At 38.2% G+C, this 26577-nt stretch overlaps 1 protein-coding gene across 8 annotated transcripts in view; it reads left to right on the top strand.

Moving 5' to 3' along the window:
- Positions 1-26577, top strand: part of INPP4B (inositol polyphosphate-4-phosphatase type II B) — a 613177-nt gene that overhangs the window by 331185 nt on the left and 255415 nt on the right. For all 8 annotated transcript variants that reach the window (XM_033135157.1, XM_033135154.1, XM_033135152.1 and 5 more), the window contains 2 exons: positions 13407-13525; positions 15613-15729. In XM_033135157.1, coding sequence (XP_032991048.1) covers positions 13407-13525; positions 15613-15729 — 236 coding nt within the window. The remainder of the gene's footprint in view (positions 1-13406; positions 13526-15612; positions 15730-26577) is intronic.

The following is a 26577-nucleotide window of genomic DNA, read 5'->3' as shown; positions in this document are numbered from 1 at the left end:
AGGAAAAGCAACTTAGACATGAATTGATAAAGTAATGAGCCCAAAATTTGAACCAGGGAGTCCAAGTACGGAGCATGCTTGCCCATATTATATTTACTCAAGGTATGACAAATCTAAGATTCCCGATGGTTAACTTGCCAAAAGTCTGATGGAAGTTGAATGGCAGTCAGGATCCAAGTTGAGTTGTGATTGATTCTGAAGCTCCTGCTTGTAACCATCAGGCTGAACCCCTTCCTTATTGATTCCCTCTTCCCCAGCATTTCCAGGAGGTGGTGGAGACAAATAGCTCGAAAGCCAGGCAGATTGTGATCAGGGCAAAATAAAGGCATAAGCCAAGAACTATGGAAGTACTGAGCAAGCAGTGATTAAATATAACGGTGGCGTCAGAAACAACATCTCAGAGGAAGTAGCATTTGGATCAGGTCGGAAAGGATGAGCAGGATTTCAGTCGGATTAGGAGGTGTACAAGAGACAATTCAGGCCCCCAAAAAGAAAATACTGTTTTCTACCTGCAGTTGATTGAATCTGCAGATGTGAAAACTGCTGATATGGAGGACCAACTACTTTTGAGGAGACATTTTTTAGAACCATTTATTAACAGCACAACAAAAATAATAGTCAACTAATAGAAATGGATTTGCATTTCAGGCTCAGATTTCAGTCTATAATCGGAGTAGGAAGGCAATATAGCTAGCCAGCTAAAGACGGGAGTGGGAAGCTTACTGCTATGTAGCATTTGAATCCCGTCTTTGTTTCTACCCAGACACGTGGCCTTAGAAAAATTATACAATGTCTCCAAATCTCTGTTTTCTTATCTATAAAATGGGAAGGGCATCAGTATCTACCTTATAAGGTTCTTGTTAAGATTAAATGAGTTAATATACATAAGGCACTTAAACTAGTATCTGACATACGCTTAATGATTGGTTAACCTTCATCATTTTGAATATAACCTTGGGTGAATCACTTCATCACACTCAGGGAGTACTTCCTTGAGCAGGGGTTCTCGACACTGTATTTTTGTTCATAATAATTGCATTCACTTATTGAACTCCTCTGACGGCCAGGTATTAGGCTGTACCCATTTCACTTTTTATCTCTGCTCCTACAACAGACTTCCCACTATTCATATTTCACAGAGCAATTCAGTCACTTGCCCAAGGGCATAAGGCTAGGAAGTAGAGAAATATAGATTTTTAACTCCAAAGACCATGTCCTTTGTGGTTGGTTATTAAAAGTACAGGAATGGAAAAGGGAAGACAACAAAAAGTTATCTAAGACCAGCATAATGTTTTTGTACTGCTGAAATAAATAGAAATTTAATTGAAAGATGAGAAAATGAACGAATTAGAGCTTCTTAATAGGTCTGTCATGTGGATAGTGGTTTCTGGGCACTCACAATGTAATGTGTGCTGCTGTTGGAAGGTAGTCTATCCTTATTGTCACTGGTCTAAATTTTAGCTTGGCACTCTTTGAAGAGGTTGAGATACCTGACATCAGCTAATAAATGAGATGTATATAAGATCTCAAACTTCTCTTCCTCCCACTTCCTTTTTGTCATGACGGTATCATTTTGTCATGACGGTATCATTTAACTGAATTTTGCTGCGGTAAATTATATCTATTCTTCTTGTCACATTTTTTTCTGAATAATATATCATAGGAACTTTTCATTAAAGTAGGTCAGTGACCAGGTTTAACTTCATAGACTAAATTGATTGTTCCACATAGGTTTAGGAAATTATTTGTTTTTTGAGTTTTGGGTTTTTTTTAACGTTCACTTTCTAACTTCTTAATTTGTGTCTTTTATCTATAATCAACATGCCCCATCCAGTTTCCTTCTCTTTCTGTGTGATTCACCTAATTACTTTCTTCCCTCCGTTGTCTAATTACTGAGAACGGCTGGTCACTGGATCTACCTTTCTAGCATCTGTTGCTATGGGTGGGTAACTGAGGAGTCGGGACTACCTAGGGGCTTTGTTCGTTAGGTGGCTTTGCCTGTGTAAAGTCAAAAGCCACCAAGGTTATGATGCTGCTGTCTGTGTCAGCCAGCCTTCTTTTTGAGCAGATGGCATCTGAATGTATCCTAGGCTACCTGGAAACCATGCCATGGGCAAGAGAAGAGACCTAGGAGGAGCACAGGATTTAAAAAAAAAAAAAAAAAAGAAAAGAAAAGAAAAAAAAAGTCCCTTGTCATGTCCATCGTCCACAACAGTCTTTTCCAAAATGCTTTTTTACTTGGGTTTTGACCTTTTGTAGCTGGCAAAGGTGGTGCTCTCCCTATGTCACAACAGAAGAAACCGACTCTCAGAGGGGTTAAGTGACTTGCCTGTGGTCATGTGTCTGGTACTAGAAAGCCCAAAGCTTTTCAAGTCCTCTGCCCCTCACTCCTGCATCACCTCTGCTTTACTCAAGACAGAGATTGCTCTCGGCTATTACTTTTAGTGGTTAGGTGGCAGAAGTAAGTCGGAGCAAAAAGGCATTCCCAGGTCAAAACTTGTCCAAATTCAGAACTATCCCAGTACTCATGAAGCTTAAATACCCTCTCGCTCTAAGCAATTTCAAAGTCTGTGGCTTTAAATAACGTTTATGAGCCTGTTTCCAAAATTTGTAACTCTTGCCCTCCTGTTTCCATGGAGCTCCCTACTCCCATTTTCAACTGGCTAATAGATATCTCCAGTTGCTCATCTCGGAGGTATTTCAAACTGATGGTAGTTAAACCTGATTTTTTTATTCCCATTCCTGCCCCTCAAAGCATTGTGTTTCCTCTTGATGCCCAGCTCCGTAAAATACATTGCCATTCACTCAGTTATGCAGATCCCCAAACTATGATTTTCTTGACTCATCTTTTCTCCAAACCTCACATCAAATCCATCAAGTCCTATCACTTCTATGTTGTAAAAAGTATTCTGAATTTGACCACTTGTCTCCATTGCCACTGCTGTCATTCAATTCTAAATTGCTCTCAGCTCTCACCCAGGCCAGTTAGGGATGTCCTCCTGGGTCTCCTTGCCTCGGCTCTTGCTCCAGCATAGTCCCCTCCTGACAGAAGAGCCACAACGGTCTCTTAAAAATATAACTGCGATTTCTTCACTTCCCTCGTTAAAATCCTCCAATGGCTTCCATTCACTCAGAATAAAATCAAAATGCCTCATCATATTCCACAAAGACTTTGCTCAGGCTATTATCCCTTACCTGTGTGCTAAACGGCTAGCTCACTCTCCATCGACTTCCTTGGTCATCTTTTTGCTTCTCAAACAGGCCAGAGGTTTGAGTCTTTGCATTTGTTGCCCGCCCCCACCCGCCACCCCATGCTGGCTCCTTGGTATGTTTTAGCTCACAGCTCAAAGTCACCTCATCAGAGAAGATTTTTCTGATTCATGCATGCTCCCCCCAAACCTCTTAATTTAATCACCCTGTTTAAAATTCTCACTAAACTATTTTTTTAAACTTCATGTCCCATTAGACCACTAGACTATATAAGATCCATAAAATAGGAAGTTTGTCATCTCATTCACTGCTATGAAACTGTCACCTAGAATCACGTTGGGCATATTAGACAGTCAGTAAATATCCATGAATTGAACATATGCATGGGTGCCATTGCTTTTTCCCTCTCACATTTCTTCATAAAATAAATTTATATATTTATCTATTCCTTTGCAATGTTCTGTAATTATTACTAATACGTTGTTTGTAAAAAGCAATTCATTTAAAAATTTCCAATGAATACAATTATTTAACCATCGATATTTTGTTGTTAGTAAATTCTATTAGGAAAGATAGAGCCTTACTGCCCTTGAGGTTCTTCTAGAAGGAACTGAGAGGAAGCATTCGTCATAGGCTGAACTGAACAAATGAGTTCTGTAACTAGACTGTATAGCTGACGATTGCTTACCTGTGTCGAATTTTATGCCCCAAATTCTTCACAAAGGAACTTCAAGATTTCTACATTATGACAGCATCAGAAAGCAAGCCATTTTCTTACAGAGGTGATCTTAAGAACATGCATATACAGATAGCAAGAATTATAGCAGGTAACTAAAACAGTAGGCATGGGCTGGGGTCCAGAGATTTGAGCTCACGTTTCAGCCTCCACCACGTATCCCTGAGAGAAGGCAATAGTACAAGGGCATGGGCTGTACTGTTCCCAGTCAGGACTGAAACCTATCACCCTGATCCTTTGGTTGTTTACACAGAGCAAGGAAGAAGTGCAACAGAGACCTTCAAATAGAAGACGTCTCATATTCTTACCTCACCTAGTCGACCACGTGTCCTGGGAGAGCTGAGAAGGTGGTTCTTCTTTAATTGAATGTGGGTAGTGTAAACCACTCCTTTGCCCTGACACTACTTCCTGTATAGCTAGGGCTGTGAAGCAGTTCTCCACCTAGCAGGCACTTTGCTGAGCTTTAGGTTTAAACTGCTCTTTTTGGAAACCCCAGCTGTTCTGAAACATATGCTCTTTGTTCTCTTCAAACTCTGGTTTCTCCTAGAACCACTTTCAACTCGTCTGATCTACATTGTTTCAACGTAGTGTTAAACTTGTGGCTTTTGCTCTGAATAATTAGACCCTCTCTGCCCTCCAGCTAGCCCATATCTGTTTTCCCACCTACAGACTCACTCATCCTCCTCCTCTTGTTTCATGTCTCCTGGGTCACTAGTCATTTCTAGCTTTAGCTTATCGGTACCAACTTTGTTTTATTTCCTGTGAGTCAACCATCTTATGATGGAAGAAATGACACCCTTAAAGCCCTACACTAAACATGAAAATTGAGATTTTCTTTTGTCTACGGGAGAATCAGACATATGACGACTCAAGAGACTCAAGAAAAATGGGAGTTATCTCTTTCAAGCTCTTCAAAACTTGTCCTCCCCCAAACATGTTCTAGATGGAGACAATAAAATGAGATGCTAATTATCCCCCCAAACCATCTATTACTCCCATTCTTCCCTTTCCCCACTGTTTCCTACTCTATCTATGGCTTTGATTTAATACTTTCAATTGACTTCTAAAATACTTGGCATCAGCCGGGCAGTAATTTCATTTAAAAAAATGCTATTAATGCCACAGTTAATTACTAAGCTCAATACATTTATAGGGAAAAATGTTTCTGAAATTAAAAAGAAAAACAACCTTAATTTAAGCACCACCTTCTAAAATGCAAGTGTTTAGGTGCAATGTATACAACACAATTCTTTTAAAACATTTTGGTTGGGGAAAACATGTCTAAAAAATGCCTCAGTCAGGGTTTGGTGAAACCCAGACCATGAGTCAATGTGTTGTACATGAAATCATCTGGATTGAAACTGCTTTCTAGATTGTTTGCTACTTCGCCCTGACAAATGGACCTCAGATTCCCTCGGAAGACTGTCAACCCCTGAAGGCAAGCTTCCAGATCCCTATTTCCTTTACTCTTCCTCAAACTTCCAAATACCTCCTAGACAACATCTTGTGTCCTCAGTTGGAGTTCAACAACTCTGGGCGCGCTTCTCTTAGCCACCCACCTTTGGTGACTCAGGCCCTGACTTTCCTGCTGCCCCTCCTGTAATTGCCCCCATCAGCCACAATGGCCTCATTTTTAGGTTCCGAAGTAAATCAAGGAATCAGCCCCATCCCACTAACCCACACGCACTGCTGGATCCACTGATGGGCTCTATGCTTGTCCTGAATGGGGATACTGTTGCCTCTCATGTCAAACTGGTAGTTCTGGAAAAAATGTCGTCATCTTGGCTTCTGGGCAGGTAATAGCCTTCAGGTTGTTCCTGTGTTTCTTCCTCCTCCTTCTGCGATCCTGGTTCTGACACTACAGATTTCCATTAACTGACTCACGATATTTCTTTCAGTATTCAGAAAGACCTGCTCCCATTATTGGAATGACATTTTCATTCTTTCTTAAGCAGCACATATGTTCCTGCTGAAAAGAACAGCCGAGTGCTGCGAGCACTTGTTATTTGTGAAGTGGAACGTGGCTTTGGAGGCTGCACACAGAGAGCCAAGTCTGCATGCAGTGTTAGGAGATGCTGCCAGGCCAGTTTGGGGTGTACGGCATCTAGTGTGGGATATCAAACCAGAAGAGACACAAGCACAGATTTGATTTTAATTCAGTGGCTTGAGGATGAATTCTCAGCTGCGTAGACAATATTCATGAAAATAAGACAAATTAGAATTTTCTGAGGCTTGACATGAGAGAAACAGAGGGAATGGGACATGCTGGAGAATGGGAGTCTTCTCGTACTGACAATAGTGATTTAAACCAAATTTGTTCTTTTCATATGTAAATATGCTGTCTTCTGTACAGCTGGCATCTCGGGAACAGGGATAATCAAAGAGCATTTCCCAGAGCGCCATTGTTCCAGGCAGAGGTGCCGCCTTTCTCTCTCTCTAGATTCTTCAACGATACTTAAATTGACAAACGGTACTGAGTGGGTAGTTTATTTTCATACATATAATGTTCCCAACTAAAGAAGTGAATGTAATCTTCTGAGCCACTTCTTTTTTCTTGTAAAAGGCCAGCATATTTTTATTTAACATATACAGATACCTATAAAATATGGCGGCATGTTTTTATATTGTTCTGTTATTTGGGGGAAAAAGTGACACATTTTCTTTCAGAACCTATTTCCCAACAATCTGAATCTAGCTTTTTATATCAAAGACATCAGTTTAATTTATACGTGAATCCATTGTAATGAAATTTAGGAGCAGTAGTGCTCAGCTCTCAGTGTAGCAAGAATTCTGAGGCAATATTGCTGTAACAAAATCTCTTAAATTTCCTCTGGCAAATTATTACCTATATTCCTCAATAACTCTGTCATCTGCTTCCTCCCTATGGTATTAGTCTCATCCTTTCCTGAAATTTTATTTGAATTCTATTATCAGAGTGTTGAGAGTCTTAAAATTCTTGTTACAAAGCTAAATCACCGCTGATCATGCAGAAGACCAGAGGGAGCGGAATGGTGTTATTGATGAAATCTTCACTCAGGCTGCCAAATACTGAGCTATTGGTAAAAGATAAATACATGAAAAATAGTCTTCATCATTGAACCATATGTTGTGACCTACAAATTTAACTGATTAGTTTTAAACATGGGGATAGAACTAATGGAGCCATGAGGCAGCAATAGATACATGGTAGCTCTGGACGTGAGCTCACACGAGGGTAAATAGAATTCCACCTGGCACGTGGCAAGTACGCAGTACACCGTGCTTCCTGCTCCCACCCCCATCTTCTTGGCCAGCTTCATGTATAATCCTAAATGAGAACAACCTAAACATCTGTACGAAATTAGCATTTTATTGTTGTAGTATATAGGACCAAAAAAATCTAGCATCATTTTAGTATGTCTAAGGAATTCTTTCATTTAGGATGGCTTTATTTATTTGTTTGTTTATTTCGTGTGTGTGTGTGTGTGTGTGTGTGTGTGTGTGTGTGTGTGTGTTGATTCCTTGGGTTGATTTCTTATCTTTCAGTGTTAACCACTGAATTACTTTTTATCCCCTGACTTTCTGGAAACTTAAAATGAATGCTGTTTGTTCAAGTTATGTGGATATACGTATTCTCCTTGAAAGACCCTAATTTTGAATTTGGAACATTAATATTTCGAACTCAGTGACTTAAAAAAAAAAAAACAGAAGAAAAATTAACAAAGAAAAAAATAACAATTCCAAGGTTTTTAATCATGTTTTCCACAGCAATCTTTTTCATTTTCCCAAAAAAGAAAGCATCGCTTATGTTGGCAGCTATGCATCGTTCACGTATTCTTTAGAGGAATGTGTGTTAATAAAAATCTCCCACATAACAATTAAAGGGAAAATAACACATTTTTATTTTATTTATATAAAGACTTTAAAAATGGTTACTTAACCGAAGGGAGAAGCTGTGGTTTGTTAAGAGGGTTGTATTCCTGACCCATAGTCCAAAGTCTCATGAATATACAAATGATGACTCCAACAACCTCACCTTTCAGAGTGATGAGAGAATCATGTGAGGATGTTTGAGACAGCAGAGAAGAGAACACAAAAGAACGATACCAAGTGAGAAAAATTACAGAAAATAGGCTTGATCCATTGAAAATAAGCTAAAATGAACAGGGGCAAGGTGTGACACTAGAGTCAATCAGAGACACTTTTTTTCAATTCAGCAAACATTTATTGAGTACTTCCTCTTTACTAATGCAAGGGTTAGACTAGTGAATAAGAGAAAGGCCCCACCTGCAAGGGGTGACAATCTGGTAAAATAAAAAAAGAATCGTCCCAAAGAGCCAAACTGAATGCTGCTAGCTCTTTAGGTATTTGGGGAACATAGATCCTAAAACGTATTTTTTTTTTTTTGAGGCCGGTAAAGAAGGTATTTTGGGGGCATACCTAACTAGCAGTTGTCATGTGCTAAGTGACAGCTAGAAACTAATTTTAATATTAGGTTAATAGGTTTAAAAGAAAACCATGGAATGTATATCCTGGCCAACAATTTAAATCTACATAATAGACATCAATCGCAGACATCACTCTTCTCAAGGTCCCTCAGCTATTCTCACTTCCAGAATATTCTTGGTCATCTTCTTCTCCACTCTGCCATACTGTTGGGCCCCCTCATTCTCCTCCTGAGGCCCACTCATTCGAAACTCTCATAATAATGATCATTAACTCAAGTGAAGAGCTGTTAGAAACCATTAAAGATTCCACAGAGAATACAGAATGAACATCAAAGGACATATATTTAATGGCCATAAATCAGCTCAGCATGATATGCAGTCACATGTTTCTAACAAATAGCCTTAAGAAAATATTCAAAAGTCAATAACATTCCGAACGATTTATGAAATTCTCGTGTGGAGGTTAGTATGAGGTGGGCACAGTGTGTTTTCTGTCCTTTCGTAACACGCAGTTCTCATGGAATGCAGTGCCCTGGGGATGGGACAGTGTTGTCTGAATCCGCTCAGGACTCTGAAGGCCCTAGTCTTCACAAGACTGCTGTCCTAAAATTCCTGATAAAAAGCAAGAATAAAGAACAAAAAGGCAGAAGGAACTAAAAATAGGAAAGTGTTGTATAATGGCAAAGTTAGTAGAGAGGAAGGGGCTATTAGGCTTCTTAAGTGCTACATACACCTTTTAATGTATGATGTAAATTGATTTAATCTAGATGTAATCCTTGGTATAGAATAGTAACTGTAAAACTACATAATGAAGTCCAGTAATTTACTGGGCTGGACGTATAACCCAAATTAACATATCAGTTGATTAGTGGCATCTAATTTTCTGAAGTATAGGGAGCAGGATATGTATGTGACATTTCTGAGAAACCTGACCAAACATTTAGAATTTGAAAAGTAAATACAGCGCTGTTCTGGGTTGCAAGAGTCTTACCCATCGCTTTAGGGAAGTGGCTGAATGAAACAAAAATTGACCTTTTATAAAAACTGTATTTTGGGGTAGACAGAACATTAACTCAACAAGAACCCACGAGACTCCTGCCCCTTAACTTCTGGACTCTCAAATATTAGACTGGCAGGAACAAAGGATGATCTGCGCTCTCTTCCGAAGGATCCAAGTAGTATTTTTAAGCATCGAGACCAGAGGTTGGCAATTTCCAGTTCTTTGGCCTGGAATGTAGTTGCAGGTGTACTTTCTGTGGCTCTTCTAGCTTCTCCCTACACACTGACTGTGATTTCAAGCTTTGAACAAATCCTCACATCAAGCCAGTGGGCTTTCATTCCTTCAGGCAATGGATTTGAATAGAGGGCCCCTCTTTTGAGGCAGCCTACGCTTTCCCATGTGCTCAGTGCCTAGCCTGCCCCCAGCCTCCCCTGAGATGTGGAAGCTCCATTTATTTTAATCATTGCTCTTCTACTGAGGGTTCGCTTCTAGGAGAGTGAGAGTCCCTGGGCTCCCATACAAATCTGAGTTAGAGACACCCGTGGGCATCTCACTCATAACCACTAACAACAGAAAGCGAACCCTCGCATTTCTAATTACCATAGCAAAGTTAACAGGAAAAAGAGACACTCCTAGCTCTCACTTTTTCTAAAGAAAAGTTTCAAATTGTAGGGCTTTTTATTTATTTATTATTATTACTGTTCTACATTGTTATTTTTCCTCTTCTCAGTATATTAAACAAAATTTAAAAAAAAAAAAACTGAACTGTCAATTTAGTGGACACAAGCACATTTGAATCCCAACCTATCAATATCTTGTATACTTAAACTCTTCTGGGCTCTGAGAATACTTTTAAATAGTTCAGTCCAAAACAAAGCCAGTAAAAAGGCAGACATAAAAGTAAAAATCTACTAATGAATGAATGATTGCCAAGAGGCATTAATTTATTACTACCCATATGAGTCAAGAATTCTTAAATAAACAAAACAAAACAGCAGAAGCAAAACCCCAAAGCATTCTTTCAGTCTTATGAGTTGAGGAAGGCCACGCAGGCCACTCTGAGAGCAGAGCTTTGTTTGGTGAATGGGCAGTGGTGAACAGAGTTTTCAGTCTTCTTTATTGTCTACTGAGTAATTCCTATGTTAGACTTTACAGTGACCAGACGAGTAATTACCCCATGAAGCACTGCAATCGCTCATCATTTATCACCCCTCCAGTGGGGCAGTTTCAGTACGTGTAGCTCAGTGGTGTGTATGGGTTTCACTTTATGAAATGCAATGACTCATGTACTGGGTTTGGTGTTTACAAAGAAATATGAGACCTGGTTGACAGCTTTTAAGGAGCCGTCTGAATATGACTGAGTCAATTTAAAAAAATCGTACAGATTAACACAACAATAAATGTTGGTAAATGTTGGTATTCATATTGGTAAATATTAGTATCATGATATTAGTAAATTTCATTTTGCATAGCAAACAAAATGCATTCATAAAAAGGGTATAATTTCTTCCTCACCTCCATCCTGAGAAATAGGTAGAGAGACGAGGAAACTGAGTGTCTTAGGGTTTGTGACTTAATGTCACATAATTAGGAAAGGCAACCTGGGAGTACAGCTCAGGGATCCTGACTGACTGGGGGCCTTTGCATGACATCTTGCTGCATAAGCTTTGGGGAACAGCAAATTCTCTGGGCTGTTGAGAAGAAAAGAGGTACATGCAGCCAAGGTATGACTTCAGGTGTTATTGTTTCCTATGCCTGTTTTTAGATACAGAACATAAATAAATACAGTGTCATTGTTACTGTTTTTACTTCATCAGTATTGGGGGATCTGCAAATTGGTTTGGACAGGACATTTCAATGTAATGGAGCTTTTCTCTGTTTTTATCAGGAGTGAGGCTGAGAATTTCTCTGGTAAAATGGAGAACAGATGCTCACTTCTGGGAAATAACCACAGCCCACAATGGAACCTGATAAGAAATCAGAAAAGAAGTAACTTTTTTCGAGCAAATGTATCATAAGCTTGTAAGGTAGCGATGAGGCTGGAAGCAGAAAGTGGTCAAGATGCATGTGTTTGAAATAAATTGATTCCAGCTTTAAAAATCTAAGGACAGATACCTGTGACTATCGGAGGACAGAGAGAGCTATATGTACACTGTGAGCACAAAGCCAAGAGAAGGATAAAATGACACTCATAAGGCAAGTAGAGGAAATGATCAAGACAACCACCAAAGAACAGTAATGTCTACATCTAACTTTTTTTTTCCTTCCTGTGCTATGTTGACATTATTGAAACCCCACATGAGAATTTTATAAAACTGTCGATTTCTCGGGTTGAGAAGAGTCTTGGTACTGGGTCTTCCAAAGAGAAGTGTCAGAGATTTGGGGTGCCAGGACAGAGATTTGGGGTACCAGGAAAAGAAATGGAGCTCAGGGTGTGTGATGTAAGCAAACTACCAGAGAGTGCTCGTCGTGTAAATGTTAGTACTTAATATTTCTAAGCTAATAGTTCTTCATATGTAAAACTGAAATGATTCAAAGCACAGTTTTGAGAAATAAAGAGATAAATAGCACAATGCCTCAAAAATAGTGAAGGCTAAATAAACTGTAGCTGTTATTTTTTCCACACATGCTTTCCTAAGCTAGAGCATGTGGTTTAAATAAAGAAAACTTAGGACAGGATACCCTCCAGGAGTAAAAGGATCTCAAAGTCTGGCAAGAAGGAGTTAAGTTAAATCATTTGCCCTGCATTGCTTAGCCGGTATAACTTGAGGAAAACCAGGCCTGTTTTGTTCCTGTTTTTTCCTGTATCCCATCCTGCTTCTATAAAATGAGATGACCTGTAAGCGACTGAAAGGTGATAATTACATTTATGATTTTCTTTGCTTTCAAGTTTCAGATTTAAGTCGTGGCTCCTCTGTCCCAGTAGTTCAAATGCACCTGTCCTTCCTTCCTTTTCTGCACTGGCTGCTCAGAGGCATGGGGTAGGGACGTGCAGAGCCCAGCACACGGTCACTTTGAATCTAGGACCAGGGCTGCTTCTCAGTCCCCCACCGCAGCTCCAGCCTCACCACCTGAGCCTAATTTGAGCCCCCTCTGGTGAGGACCCTTGTCATCATACTTAAGGATCCAACTGTAGGTAGCAAAATTACTATTTCAACCCCAGGGTGGAAACACAGTGAGAAGTTGGACTTGCTGCAAAGGAACATATATATATATATATATATATATATATATATATATGTTGTTCTTTGTTTGTTTGTTTGTTTGTTTTTTCTTTCCCAAATCGTGGCAATGATATGTGGGAGGAGAAAATATTCAAGTAAATATGGTATGGTGATGAGATTCTGTAATATGAGCCTGGTGTCTCAAGGGAAAGTTCTTACTTTTGTGGCCCCTGGGCAAGAATTTAACCCATCCGTATTCCACATTTCTCTCTCCCAGACTTGGCTGGAATCCCAGACAGAGGTCGTTTTTAACCCCTCCTCTGCCGCCTCTGCCTTTCTCGGTAGCTTGTGAGCTGCTGTGGTAGGGAGGTCCTCTCTCTTTCAGTATGTGTCCCTGTGTGTGACTGTAGGAGGCCAGCTCTAGTGAATAGCTAGGTAAGGAGCAAGTATGCATTGGAATGCTTGAACTAATCCAGCCAGTGTCAATGTGAAACAGCGTGGTTTCCGGACTTGCCCCGACTCAGTTTACTTAGTGTGATTTAAAGCCCAGGGCTTAATGACTCTTTAAAGCCACTGAAGTCCCTGAACTGTGTGTGCCAAGTCACACATTAGATCTGGGATCCCAGGACAGTCGAGACTTGCAAGAGCTGCAAATGTGGTCAGTGGAAATGAACTCTCAATTCAGCTCTTTAGCACGTGACTTCCTATTTCTGTAAGGTACTTCCAAGGGACTTCCTCTGTAAAATCAGCCCCAGTCTCCGGAGATTTCATTCAGCGTGATAGCTCAGCTTACTTCCAGCCCGGGACCGAAGTTTTCCCTGAGATATGGTATCAATTTCTTTTCTTTCTCTTTGCTCTGCCATTGCCAGCGTGCAAGGATCTGGTGGCTCCTGTCCGAGATAGGAAGCTGAATACTCTGGTGCAGATCTCAGTAATCCACCCCGCCGAGCAGGGGCTGACAAGATACTCCAGCACGGAAATTGTGGAGGTGAGCATGCTGTGTGTCTGCATGTCTGTTTCTCTGTCTCTCTCTCTCTCTGTCTCTCTCTCTCTCTCTCTCTCTCTCTCTCTCTCTGTCTCTCTCTTTCTCTCAATTTGAGCAAGCAGCTGAAATAAGTTAGCTCATGGCCTGTGGCTATGCTGTGTTACTGTCCTCTGTCATTTGGGAAAGCATACCTGATGGATTATTAAATATGCATTGGTAATTTCCCAGAATAAACAAATGGGGGAAGAACTTGCCTTTTTCATAAAAGACCTTATTTTTCTTTAGTAAATACAAAGGAAAATTCCCATTTTGAATCTTTGAATAGAGTACCAAATACAGAAAAAAATATATATACAAATTTTAAATGAAACAGAATGAATATTGCTTTGGGGGAGAAAAAGAAAGTCATAACATACCCAGCGAAATTTTAAACGTGGTCCATGTGTTTGTCCTTTTCATTTGCTCCTGTATTCTTCAGCCTGTCTGTGGAAACTGTATTCTCAGTCGTGGGTGTCTGTCTTTTATCAAAGAAAGTTAGGTGATTAATTGGAGAAACTGTGATGTTTCAAGGCCAAAGGTGCAAACATTACTCTTCAGATGAGAGATTTCCTAGTTACACTTATTGTTACTAATATAACGTTCAGTATATGTTGAGAGGAAACTTGTTATTCTGTTGGATCAGATTCAAAAGAGGAAATGTTCCCCTTTTGATTATTTTGTTCTTATCACACATATTTCACAACCTTAGGTGATGGGAGATACTTATTTGAACATCCGGGACTAATGAAAGTACACTCTAAATAAACTCCCTGGGTTGTGCCTGCTTTTCTTAGACTTGTGAGCCCTGTTTTGAATGATGAGATTCTCTGTAACAACCTACCCCAGACCCTGCGGGCTCAGTGCTGCCCTGGGTCTTGATGCAGTTGATGGAAGAAATGATTCAGACTGAACTCCACTCATTTCTCTAATGGGAGTGACCCAGATCTTGCACACATCCCTGAGTCTGCCCTATGGAAAATCTGGGTTCCAATGTTGGTATAATTTGTAGTTCAGGCTGTAGTTGAACAAACAAAAATTGTCTTATTCATATCAAGAAAACTTGACTGAAATTGTAAAATGGTTCCTTTATATGAAAAAAAATTTTTTTCAGGTATTATTCCAACTTAATTCTTTTAAAAATATTGCCAAAACGTAAAAGAAATGACACATTTTGACACGCTTCAAATTTTATATTTGAACATATACAGTTGTTTTTGGCTGTCTTATTCACTTCCTGTTCCAAAGTGTAATACAGTGATGAACAAACAGTAGTATTTGCTGAATAAATGAATAACTTGAGCTTTCAGAAATTTCCACAGACAACTGGTTTACAGAGCTCTAGCAAAAATTTTAATTCTGTTCAGCAATATAGGTATTTAAATATAGATATAAAATTAAATGTTGGCTGTCAACTCTCTGAAAATGAATTCTGAGACATTGAAATATACTGTGTCCTGTATTCTGAGCTAGTAATCTCATAGCCCCAAATCTATCATATTTAGTTTATTTTATTAGCTTTCTAATTGATCTGAGAAAAAACACAGCTAAACATCTAAACAGCTAAACAAATGGGCACTATCAGAGCATGGCTTTCAATTGAATCATTACAGAAAGGAAACAAATGGACAGCATACGCTTACCAAATGGTTCTTTATGAGAAAATTGCTTCATTTTAATTTGATCAGTCAATAATTTTAGTTTATATGCATAAATTAAAGGTTATGTTTATTAAATGTATTCTAAATCGACTGACAACTGACCCTAAAGAAGGCTTCTACATATAATGAAAATAGTTTTTCAAGACTATTTAGCAGCTCTGACAATGATGCAGAGCCATTTACTATCAATAGCTATATCAGACTTGTGGGCCCTGGGCCATGTTGGTTTCTACGAGCATCATTTGGTAACTCAGATCTTTCTTCTAATAGAAGTATTTCCTAGAAAAAACAAACAGACCCAGACACACTTTCTGCTTTCTCACATGTCACTGCACGCTGCCCGCTGCATTTGCTGCCTTATTGAATCAAAGTTTTCTGCTTGTGCTATTGCAGGGAACAAGGGACCCACTGTTTTTGACCGGCGTCACGTTCCCATCTGAGTACCCCATCTATGAGGAGACCAAAATAAAACTCACAGTCTACGATGTCAAGGATAAGTCTCATGACACCGTAAGTCCTTGTACTTCTTCTTTCCTTTGGGAAAAGGAGTTATGCTTTTCCCAACCAGTGGGTTTTAGGTGACACTGGCATTTTTCCAAGAGGGTATTCATATTGTGTTTATGCTTGTCTTATGTTTATAGTTTGCTAGGATTTTTTTTTCTTTTTTCCCTCAAATTCATTTGGCTTAGTGCCAAATTGGCAACTGGGTAGGAGCAACAGCTCCCAGAACAGATCTTTTTCTTTTTCTGGAAGGCTAGCCTGATCTCTTGGCATGTATTTTTGTTGTTGTTGTTTTCAGAAGTTACTGAAGGAATACTAATACTGTAGGTAGAAAGCAAATGGAAGAGATTAAATGATGGTTCAAAACTTTCTAGATATTGCAATTACTCTAAAATCCAGGACTGACACTGTGCTCTAATTTCACAATTTGTTCCTTTACGTACTAACTAGACAGGAATCCCCTCTATTTTTCCTGAAGTTGTCTCCTGGCACCAAAGCAAACAGAGGAGGTAACTGGAAGCACTAGGCAAAAGCTTTAGTTGGCCTCTTTCAATGAAAGTCATGTCAAGTTCCAGTGGTCTTTTGTCCTGAATTCTTCAGTCTTCCTACCTGATCTGACTTTTCCTCCACTTGAACCAGACCTCCTGGTTAGACAATTAAGTACGCAGGCAATATCTCTCACAGCCATTCTTAACATTTCTGGAGTAGAGAGAACGCTATAGGATAGGCATCGAGAAAGGGAAGATTTAAAAGGAGCCCTCTCCTTTAACGTTCTCCCTTTAGCATGCATTTTTGTGTTTTCAAGGCAGGGGAGCTATGGGAGTCTTGGTGGTCAGCAGTGAAGGACAAACCAGGAGACACGTTAAAGGCAGGTCGGCCAGTATGTCTCAAGAGAATTCAGGATGAAGTTCTGGGATGCCACTGCACCTGGAGAACCCCACAGTGCCTCGTCTAGGGAAAACTGAACTTGAAACCATGCTTCACGGAGGCATTTCAGTTTTGCTCATGCCACTTTCCTTTCCATTCTTTACCACAAAATATATAACATAGATGGATGGTGGGGGTATTTCATAGAGAAAAAAATATATTGTATTGAAGAGATTTCCACTCATCATGGTCCCAGAAAAGCTAATTTCTTTAGAATTGCAGAAGAAATGCCCAGTGAAATGCAGAGCACACATGTGGAATGGTAATATTTAGGGTGTTCTGGCAGGTTGGCAAAGAAGGCAGACTGTTGGTTCCTGTTATGTTTACTGGCTTTGTGACCCTGGGAGAGTTAATGCTCAGTGCCTCTGTTTCTTCATTTATAATATTTACCTCGTTGGGATTGTTGTGAGGATTCAATAAGTTAATATGTGTAAAATATTTAGAAGACTGTTAGAGATTAATTAATACGTATAAGTTGCTGCATGTTTTTATGGTTATTGTTTTGGCTGGTGCCTCACAGTCCTGCCTAAGTAGTAAAATTCAAATAAGGGATTATTAACTAAAGTGTTTTTCTTTCTTGACTTTTTTTTTTTTCCTTGCGTGGTACGAAATTTGTTATTTCTGACTTCTTCAAAGAAAAGGAGAAGTAAAATGAAAAACTATTTTACAACAAAAAATTGGGGTTAAAACTGGGCACTGAGAAGTATTTGCTTGGGAGTTTGGTTTCTGCCTTTCCATTTCCCTTGATTTTTGAGGTACCATGTGGAAAAGACGTGGAGTGTGAACTGGAGATCTGGACCAGGTTTGATAGACTGCACACAAGGCCTCAAAGCCTGGCTTTTTATTATTTATTTATTTATTTATTTATTTATTTATTTATTTATTTATTTATTTATTTTTGCCTTCTGCCAGAAGAGAGAGAGAAATGACAGAAAACAGGAGAAATCAAAAAGTCGGGGAGGAGGGAGAGATGGTTCAAATGGATGGTGGGAGTTGCTGATACAACCGTGGAGAGGCGTAATAAGCAGAGAAACAATCAGAATGACAGTGAAGCAAAGCCGTGACTACCGGGTCTCATGTTCTTCCAAGTTCATGATCAAACGCAAATCCTCCCTCCAAACCCAAGGCGTAGACAGGACAGAGACTACGGGAGAGGCAGTTATAGAAACATTGTGCCACCGCACTGAAAATGTTGCCCCTAAACTCTTGGGTTTGTTAAGTCCTTAGAAATATTAGCATTAGAAATATTACCCACCAAAGGTGTTTCTATATTCCTCTCAATTTCCCTCATTTGAAATGTGTATGTATGTTAATGCTTTAGGGATAAATAATTAGCTTATTCATTAATTATGCTCTTCATTGGCTTCTATTTCTGGAGACTATTTAGGGTCTGTTAAAGACTTTCTTCCTTCATCAGAGGTGTTATTAAATAAAAGTGTTGGATGAACTGGAATCCCTGCTGTGAAATAAGACTTGTGAAATTTGAACATAACTTAAGAAATGCCACCAGCTTTCATTCACCAAGTGCTGTTAATTAAGGAATAACCTCTTCCTAAAAATACCTAACAATTAGCTCTGGTGATGGAAGTGTACATAGAAACACAGTTTATTAATATGCTAATAGTCCCCATGGACAAAAGTCTTTTTCTTGGCACTTTTTCTCTCATTTCTTAAGTTTTTTCTTTGGGGTCAGGGGTGGTGGTGAAGGGGGAGGCAGGAGGTAGTTTTAAAATACAGTTTATAATTATGAACACTTAATATTTTAAGATCCTAATATTTTTAAGGCTTAAGAAATGAGACTGTGAACATTTATGTGATTTAGAAAATTAGTTGTAATATTTGATCCTATTAACCATTGATCATCTTAGGCTGACACAGGATAATTAGCTCTTTCTTGATTACTGGCTGAATAGGAGTTAGTTGACTGTCAGATGACTAAGTTGTTTGTTTTTTCCTATTGAGTTTATCATTACTTGAGGTTAACCAGTCAAATGAATCTGTTACATTTCCATTTCGTGTTCGTTTATGTACATATTAGATATTTTTAAAGAGAAATGATAACTTTTCATCTGTGCCCTTGATGCAGCTATTTTCTAACTAGTTGTTGTTCTTGTATTCCTCTGAACAACTGGACCTAAGATTGATTCTTACTTAGTAACGTTAGCAGAAATGCAATTAATCATTATAACAAATGCGGACTCTAACTGTTGATTCAGAATGACTGCTGTTTCCTCCTACTCCGTCCTTCATCCTTCCCATTCATTGCAGTGGGTCTGCCTCTCTGACAGATGGGGAGGTGGGGTATGAGAGGGAGAGGATCATTATGAGAAGTAGAGTGATGTTTTTGTTATTTTCCTCACCGTGAGGAAATTATTTTCTGAGAATGGGCCACTCTAATATCCAGCTGTTTGATGGGGGCCTTCAAAGCTTCAGATTGAAGCCCAATGTTAGGGTTCGAGAGCCCAGTTCTAAGTGAAGTTGGTATCTTCTGGATATATATTGGTTGTGTGCTCCACTTAAAAACTCCTGGAAACTGAAACAGCATGGATAGAACTGTTTTTAGCATATCATTTACACTGTTCAGCCCTAGGGAAACGACCTGAGTCTTATAAGTTACAGAAAAAACTCAGAGGAAGGAGAAATTTATGAAGGAAAAGAACATCATCAAACGTTGTCTTTCTTTCCCACGCAACTGGCGTTTTGGAAAGTACTGAACAAGTGCTCTTGCAACACCCAGCTTGGGAAAACCATCGATCTGCAAACATGATTAGGTCACAAAATCGTTTTGCCTGAGGTAGAAATTTGAATTTCTAATGTATTTTGCGGGAGTGCACATTGCTCGATTTCATTTGCTCTTGGAGTAAATCTATCCCCGACTTGTCAGGTGTTCAGCTTGTAGGGCAGAGTACCATGTCCAGTAGACACTGGACATTTCTCAGGTGAGGATACATGTTCTAGGACATTTTTTTACTACTAGTTACTAGCAATCCTCCCATTTGTACCTTTCAGAAAAAGTGACCTTATGAAGATTGGATGTAAATTTATTGCGCTGTGTGTGCTATTTGCCCAGGGCAGTTTAGTTCTAGAATAATTTCCTACAGAGATGTGGCCAGTTCAGTTTTTATGTTTTTCTATGGAAAAGAAAATGACTTCCATTTAGTATACTTTGACGTCTTGGAAGTTGAAGTCTAACTATACCTGTTGAGGTACAGATTCTGTGAGCTGGCCTTCCTCTCTGTCTAGAAGATAGGGTGCAGTGGGTAAGGAAAAAAACACGAGATCACTAAGTACACACACACTGTGTTTCATATGTTATGTGTAGTTTCTTTTTTAAGCTTCATAAAACTTCTCTGAGGGAGGAACTGTGATGCCCATTTTAAAGATGAATAAATTGGGATTCTGAAAACGTAAATAGGCCAAGTCAAAGGTCCTTTATTTTTTCCAGGCTACGCTATGATACATACATGATTTAAAGGATTTTCCTTATTTTCACTCCCATAATATGATCTTTTTACTTCAACTAATAGTTTAAAAGCATTCTTCATTTGGAACTTAAAAATTATTCATTGAGAAAAATGTCGGTATTCAAATATAGGAAAAAACTCATATCTAAAACTTTAAGCACTTAAATTAACCATGTATAACTAATTGCAAATGTCTGACTAAATTTTATAATGAAGTGGCCAACTGCTAGCTATTCATGAAGAAACAGCTGTTGTCTCCTGTTATGAAATGGTTAAGTTTATGGTTCACACTTTTGTTGTCGTCCCCTGGACTCTTTTTTCCCTGTTTTTTTTTTTGTTTGTTTGTTTTCCTTTTGTGTTATACATGTCCTCTCAGCCTTTGCGTACCCTCGGTCTCGGCCTTCTGAAATGCTCCTGTCTCTGGTGACAGAGTTTGCAAGGGGAGTCTCTGATTTCATTTAGAAGTAGTACAGAGTTCCAGAACGTCACCACCCTTTGTGAATAACTTCACTTTCTTTGTACCTGTTGATAAATGGTATATATTTACAACAAACATATTTATATTTTGATGATGTGTAATTTACATGCAATAACACAAACTGATCTTAAGTGTTCAATCCCAAGAGTTGACAATTGCCTAAGACCACTTAAACTCTCCAAAGGCAAGATACAGAACATTGCCACCATTCCAGGAAATTTCCTTGTACCCCCTGCTAGTCAAGGGCTACCCCACACACCTGGAGGCAACCACTTTCTCATATATACCAACATAGATTTGTTTTGTTTGTTGAAACGTACATGAATGGAATCATATAATATGTGCTCTCTTGTATCTGGTATCTTTTACTTAACAATGTTTTTGGCATTCATTTTGTTGCTGAGTGACTCAATAGTTAACTCTTTTTTTTTAATTTTTGAATGGTATTCCCTTATAGTGATATTCGTTTTCTCATTAATGGATATTTCATGGCTCCCAACTTTTGACAACAATGAATAAAGTTTCTGTGAACAGTTGAGTACAACTATTTGCATGGATATTTGGTTTTATTTTAGGGGGTAAGCGCTGAGGAGTTATTAGTTCATAGGGCAGATGCATAAAAAGTTAAGCAGATGCTTAACTTTTCTAGAAACTGTCAAATTGTGCTTCAAAGTTTTTGTGTGACTTTATTCTCCTTCTCTTAGTTCTGTATGAGAGTTCCAGTCACTCTAACAGCAATGATATTGACAATCTTTTTCATTTAGCATTCTAGTGGGTATGACGTGGTATCTCATTGTGGTCTTAATTTGCATTTTCCTGATGATTAGTTGTTGAGCACCTTTCCCGGTGCTTATTGATCATTTGCCTATCTTTTTTTTTTTTCCTAATGTAGTGTCTGTTCAAGTCTTTTGCCTATTTTAAAAAAATGGTTTTCTTTTTGTTGATTTCTAAGATTCTTCATACATGTGGATATGAGCGCTCTTGTTGAATATACTTATTATGTTTGTTAGCCCTCAGCTTGCCTTATAATTCCCTTAATGATGTATTTTATTGATTAGAAATTTTTAATTCTGATTAAGTCCAGTTTATCAATTTTTCATTCATAGTTAATGCTTTTTGTGCCCTAACAAATCTTCCTACCTCAGGCCATTAGAATATTCTTCATTGTTTTCCTTCAAAAAACTTTGTAATTCTAACCTTTACATTTAGGTCTAAGATCCATTTCAAATTAATTGTTGTGATAGAAGTAAGATAGGCATCAAAGTTATTTTTCCCTATGTAGATACCTAGTTATTACAGCTCCATTTGTTAAAAATACTTTTTTTCTCCACTGAATTAGTTGGTCCCTTGATTATAAAATCAATTGTCTACTGATACTTGTGGGTCTATTTCTAGATGCTCTGTTCTGTCCCATTGATTTGTTTGTTTAGTTTTGTGACAACAACATGATTATTGTAGCTTTATAGTAAGTCCTGAAATCACGTAATTGAAATCCTTTGTCTTTGCCAGCTCTTTCTTTTTATTGAGGTTTCTGTTTTTATTTTGTCTATTCTAGAGCCTTTATCTTCACACATAAATTTTAGAACAGCTTGCCGATTTCTTCAAAAAGTCTGTTGGGATTTTGATTGCAGTTGTTTTGAATCTATAGATCAATTTGGAGAGAATGAACATCTTAACAATATTGAGTCTATTGATCTATAAATATGGTAGTTATATGATTCCACTTATTTAGATCTTTAAATTTTATCAGCAAAGCATTTGTGTTCAGATCATTTGTGTGTGGTCATAATAGACTTATTTCTAGGTTTGTTTTATTTTTTTATGCTAACATGCACAGTATTTTAAAAAATACAGCTTTCAACTCTTGTTTGCTAATAGGTAGAAATGCATTTGTTTTGTATATTGATTGTGTATCCTGCAGTCTTAAATTCACATCTTAGTTCTAAAGGAATTTTTGGTTTTTAGATTCCATAGGGTTTTGTAAATACACAATCATGTTATCTGTGAGTAATGAAAGATTTATGCTTCCCTTTCCAGCCATTGTGCATTTTATTTTTCCTTATTGAACTGGCTCGGTGTACTAGAACTTCAGTTTAATACTGATGGAAGTGGGAACGGTGGAAATCCTGGTTTTGTTCCCAAACTTAGGGGAAAAGTGTATAATATTTCACCATTTACTATCATCTTAACTATAGGTTTTTCAAAAGGCCTTGTATCAGATTGAGGAATTACTCTCTATCCCTAATTTACTGTGAGTTTTTACTGTGAAGGGTGTTCAATTTAGTCAAGTGATTTTTTTGGTATGTATTGAGATGCTTAAATGTTTTTCTTATTTATTTTGTTAATGTAGTGAATTCGTTAATTCATTTTTGTATGTTAAACCAACCTTAGATTCCTAGAGCAGTTTTTTTTCAATTTGCAGCTCTCCCCCTTCTGTCTCCCAAGCTTCAGCCTACTGCATGAGCAAATCAACCCCTCCTCCTCTGCCAGCGGCATTGGAGAAAGCCTTGTGCAGCTGAGTGGTGCATCTCAGCCCTGCTGCACATCAAAGATCCCTTGTTCATGATGCAAAGTCCTGTGGGAATGGGTGAAACTCATGCTGTGGTTGGGGCTACTCAGGATCTGGACCTCTAGTGCCAGGTCACATGTGCTCATTAAAGGGTCATTACAAGTCCGCTGGTTTCGGGGGAGGACCCTGGTCTTCCTGCTGCGCAGCCAGGAAAACCAGCCATGGGTGTTTCTTCCTCTAGGAAGGGTCTGTCACTCCCTGGACTTCATTTCATTTTGGTTTATTGACACCCTCAATTTTCTGGTGGGTTTAACAAAAGCTGTGATTTGGTATTGTATCTGACTTCTTCTCAGTGTTACAGTAGGGGTGACACCCCTTTGTAATATTTTGCATCTTAACCAGAAGCCGAAGTGCTACATATTTAAATTCTTCCCTTTAGCATTTATGCTACTCCCTATATATTTGCATTTCCATCTCTGTCTTTATTTCTCCTTGTCTGTCGTTTGCTTATCCAGTGCATTACACTCTATGCTGCTCTTTACATTGTTTATCCTTTTCTCATATTCCTGTCCTCCCTTTGTGCTCCTGCCATTGGCACAGTGCTTGTTCTGTATCACCTGTTCAGGGCTTTTGTTAATTTTTTGTTTTTGTTTTTGTTTGGGCTCCATGGAAGAAGAAAGGGGAGTCATCAATATCTCCTGACTTCCCACAAGAAAATAATGCTGTTTACATGAGAAAGACTGGCTCTTTGACAGTGAAATACAAAAATGAATTTACTCATGAAGCTAAATATGTTTCCTACAAAACTCTTTGGCCATAGCAGAGCAGCTGCTAGACTCTGAGGCAGCTGCATTCTTAATTCATTGAGATCAGCCGAACTGTGGTTTCAATATAGTCACCCTTCACTGTCTACAAATGTGTAAGCTATAGAAACATTGTTTAATCCAGCTTAAAGAAAAAAATAATACCTGATTTAATTTGCTTTTTCCCCATGAAAATGGAAATGACTAGGTAAGGCCATTTCCCATTCAAACCTGGGAAACTTTATTAATTGTTATTCACAAACATTAGAAAAGCCTAAGCCACTTTGTGTTTCCTAACAGAAAGCCAGACTCTTCTTCCTCAGCCCTACCTCCATGGAACATTCAAGAATGGCTTTTAATTTTTTACTCTCGTAAGTTTTTGAGCAGTGAGCACTTTTATTTTGAAGCATCATGAGATATTATTGAGAAGACTGAGTGGTTGGGATTGTTGCAGGATGATTCTAGTTTGAGCCTTTTGGCCACAGATTAGAATTTAGTCATGTCTACGTAAATCTAGTTTGATGGATGTCTGCTGAGAAATTTTAGGACACTCTCTGATCCCTTACTATAAGGGAGCAGAAATTTAGGCAGTTAAGTTTAACACAGGAACACGGCCTAGGTAGGGAGCAGTTACTCCTTCAGGCGCCCTTTGTGGCTATAATATTAGAAATCTCTGTGAATCATTGGTACCTGAACAATATACTCTGACCATAATGATGAAAAAATCGAAATAAACTACATTAGAGCCAGATAAATTCAATACTAAAAATCTTTTGAATGTTTTTTTTTTAAAAAAGCTATAACCAAATTTCAATGAAAAACATAGGTACAGAAATTATAAATGAAATAGTATTCAAGAGAAAGTACCTATGTGGAAGAAGGAAAATATGCTCTGCCCAAGTAGAGTTCATTTCAGGAAAGCAAGAATGGCTCAATATCAGTACATTTATCAACATAATCCATTTTATTAATGGAGAAAACTCATTTGATTATGTCATTGGATGCCAGAGAGACATTTAATAAATCTAGCTGCCACATGTACTATAAAATAGATAATATTATAGGAACAAAATAAAAGTCTAATAAGATAATATAAATGTTCTAAACAATGAAATTATAAAATCATTTCAACTAGACACCAAATTAACCACTAACATTATTATTCAGCATTTTCTCAGAGGCTATAGAAAATACAATGAAAAAACTATATTGTATAAAATTTGGAAGGCAAGAAACAAAACAATTTATCTATTGATGTGATTAAAATATATAGAAAGCCTAAGAGACTTTAGTAAATAAAGACCAAATATGATAATTTGGTAAGTTGGTTGGTTACAAGATAAATATATTTAAAAATCAATGGCTTCTATTTTTTATTATAGCGTAAATTACATAGAAAAGTATAAAATCTTATTGAAAAATATAAAATAAGACCTTTACAGATGGGAAAACATACTTGTGTTGGAAGAAAAGTCTATTATAAAATAGAAATTGTCCCAAATTCAATTTATAAATTTAATATAATTCCAAATAAAATATCAAAAGTATTTGTTTTTTATGAAGAGGGATGTTGGGGATTGGATAAAATGATTTTAAAGTTTATTTTAAAAAATCGGCATCTGAGAATAGCCCAGGACCTTTTTAAAAATAATGAGTAAGACTTGCAGGCATCAAAACAGCATAAAGCCAACTACAGCAAGATCTGTGTGGTTTGTTCATAAGAATGGACAGATAGAAAAGTGTGGCAGAATATCACATCCTGAAGCAAATTCCAGGATATGATAATTAGCTCTATGGCTTAGATGGTTTTACCTCAGCGGGTAAAGAATGGGCTACTTATATATAAAAAAGTGCTGGTTAAATGACTATCCATCTGAAAGAAAATAATATTACAGTCTTATCATTGTCCATATATAAAAATGTATGTCTCAGATGGATGAATTAAATGCATAGAATAAATTACATTAAAGCGCCTGTAAGATCATCGAGGAAGCTGTAAAATCTAGAGGCAGAGGGCAGGGAAAGTTTTCTTAAGAAAACTGAAGAAAAGGCTGGCATTTGACTATATGGAAATCTATGCATTTTACATGAGAAAATATGGTATAAACAAGAAAGGAAAAGTAGATACAGAAAGTTATATGCAAGTCAGTGATTGTGGATTAATTTCTATAATATTTAAAGAATTCTTCCAAGTTGAGAAGAAAGTCAAAAAGTTGAGCAGAGTAGCTGGAGTATTTGAATCGAAGTATTTGAACCATAGTATTGATTGAATGCAGGAGGGCTGTCAGTAGGCCCGGAAGGGAGGGAACTGCTAGGAGCAAGTGACAGCCTGGAGGAATGCCAGTGGGTGTGGGGCAGGGGCTTCAGTGAGGGACCTACTGTCACGGGTCGTCTGTAGGGAATGAGGGCAGCAGATAAAAACATCACCGAGCTGTTCAGAGCAGCAGAAGAAGAAAACGTCAGCCATGTGCAATATTTGGTGAAGCCCCTGGGAACTCCTTGAAATAACCAGGGTGGACACATGCGGGACTCTAGGATCTCTTATCACAAATGGGAGCATCTTCTTGTGCTGGTACAATCAGTAAACTGGGTAATGAATTCATGCTTCAAGGTAGACCTTGGAGCATTTATCTTTTTACCTCCTAACACCAGTGAAATGATGTAAGAACTGAGATT

Source organism: Rhinolophus ferrumequinum, chromosome 18, assembly GCF_004115265.2.
Source record: "Rhinolophus ferrumequinum isolate MPI-CBG mRhiFer1 chromosome 18, mRhiFer1_v1.p, whole genome shotgun sequence".
Lineage (NCBI taxonomy): Eukaryota > Metazoa > Chordata > Mammalia > Chiroptera > Rhinolophidae > Rhinolophus > Rhinolophus ferrumequinum.
Note: the sequence above shows the minus strand (reverse complement) of the source record. Positions and strands in the feature narration are given on the sequence as shown.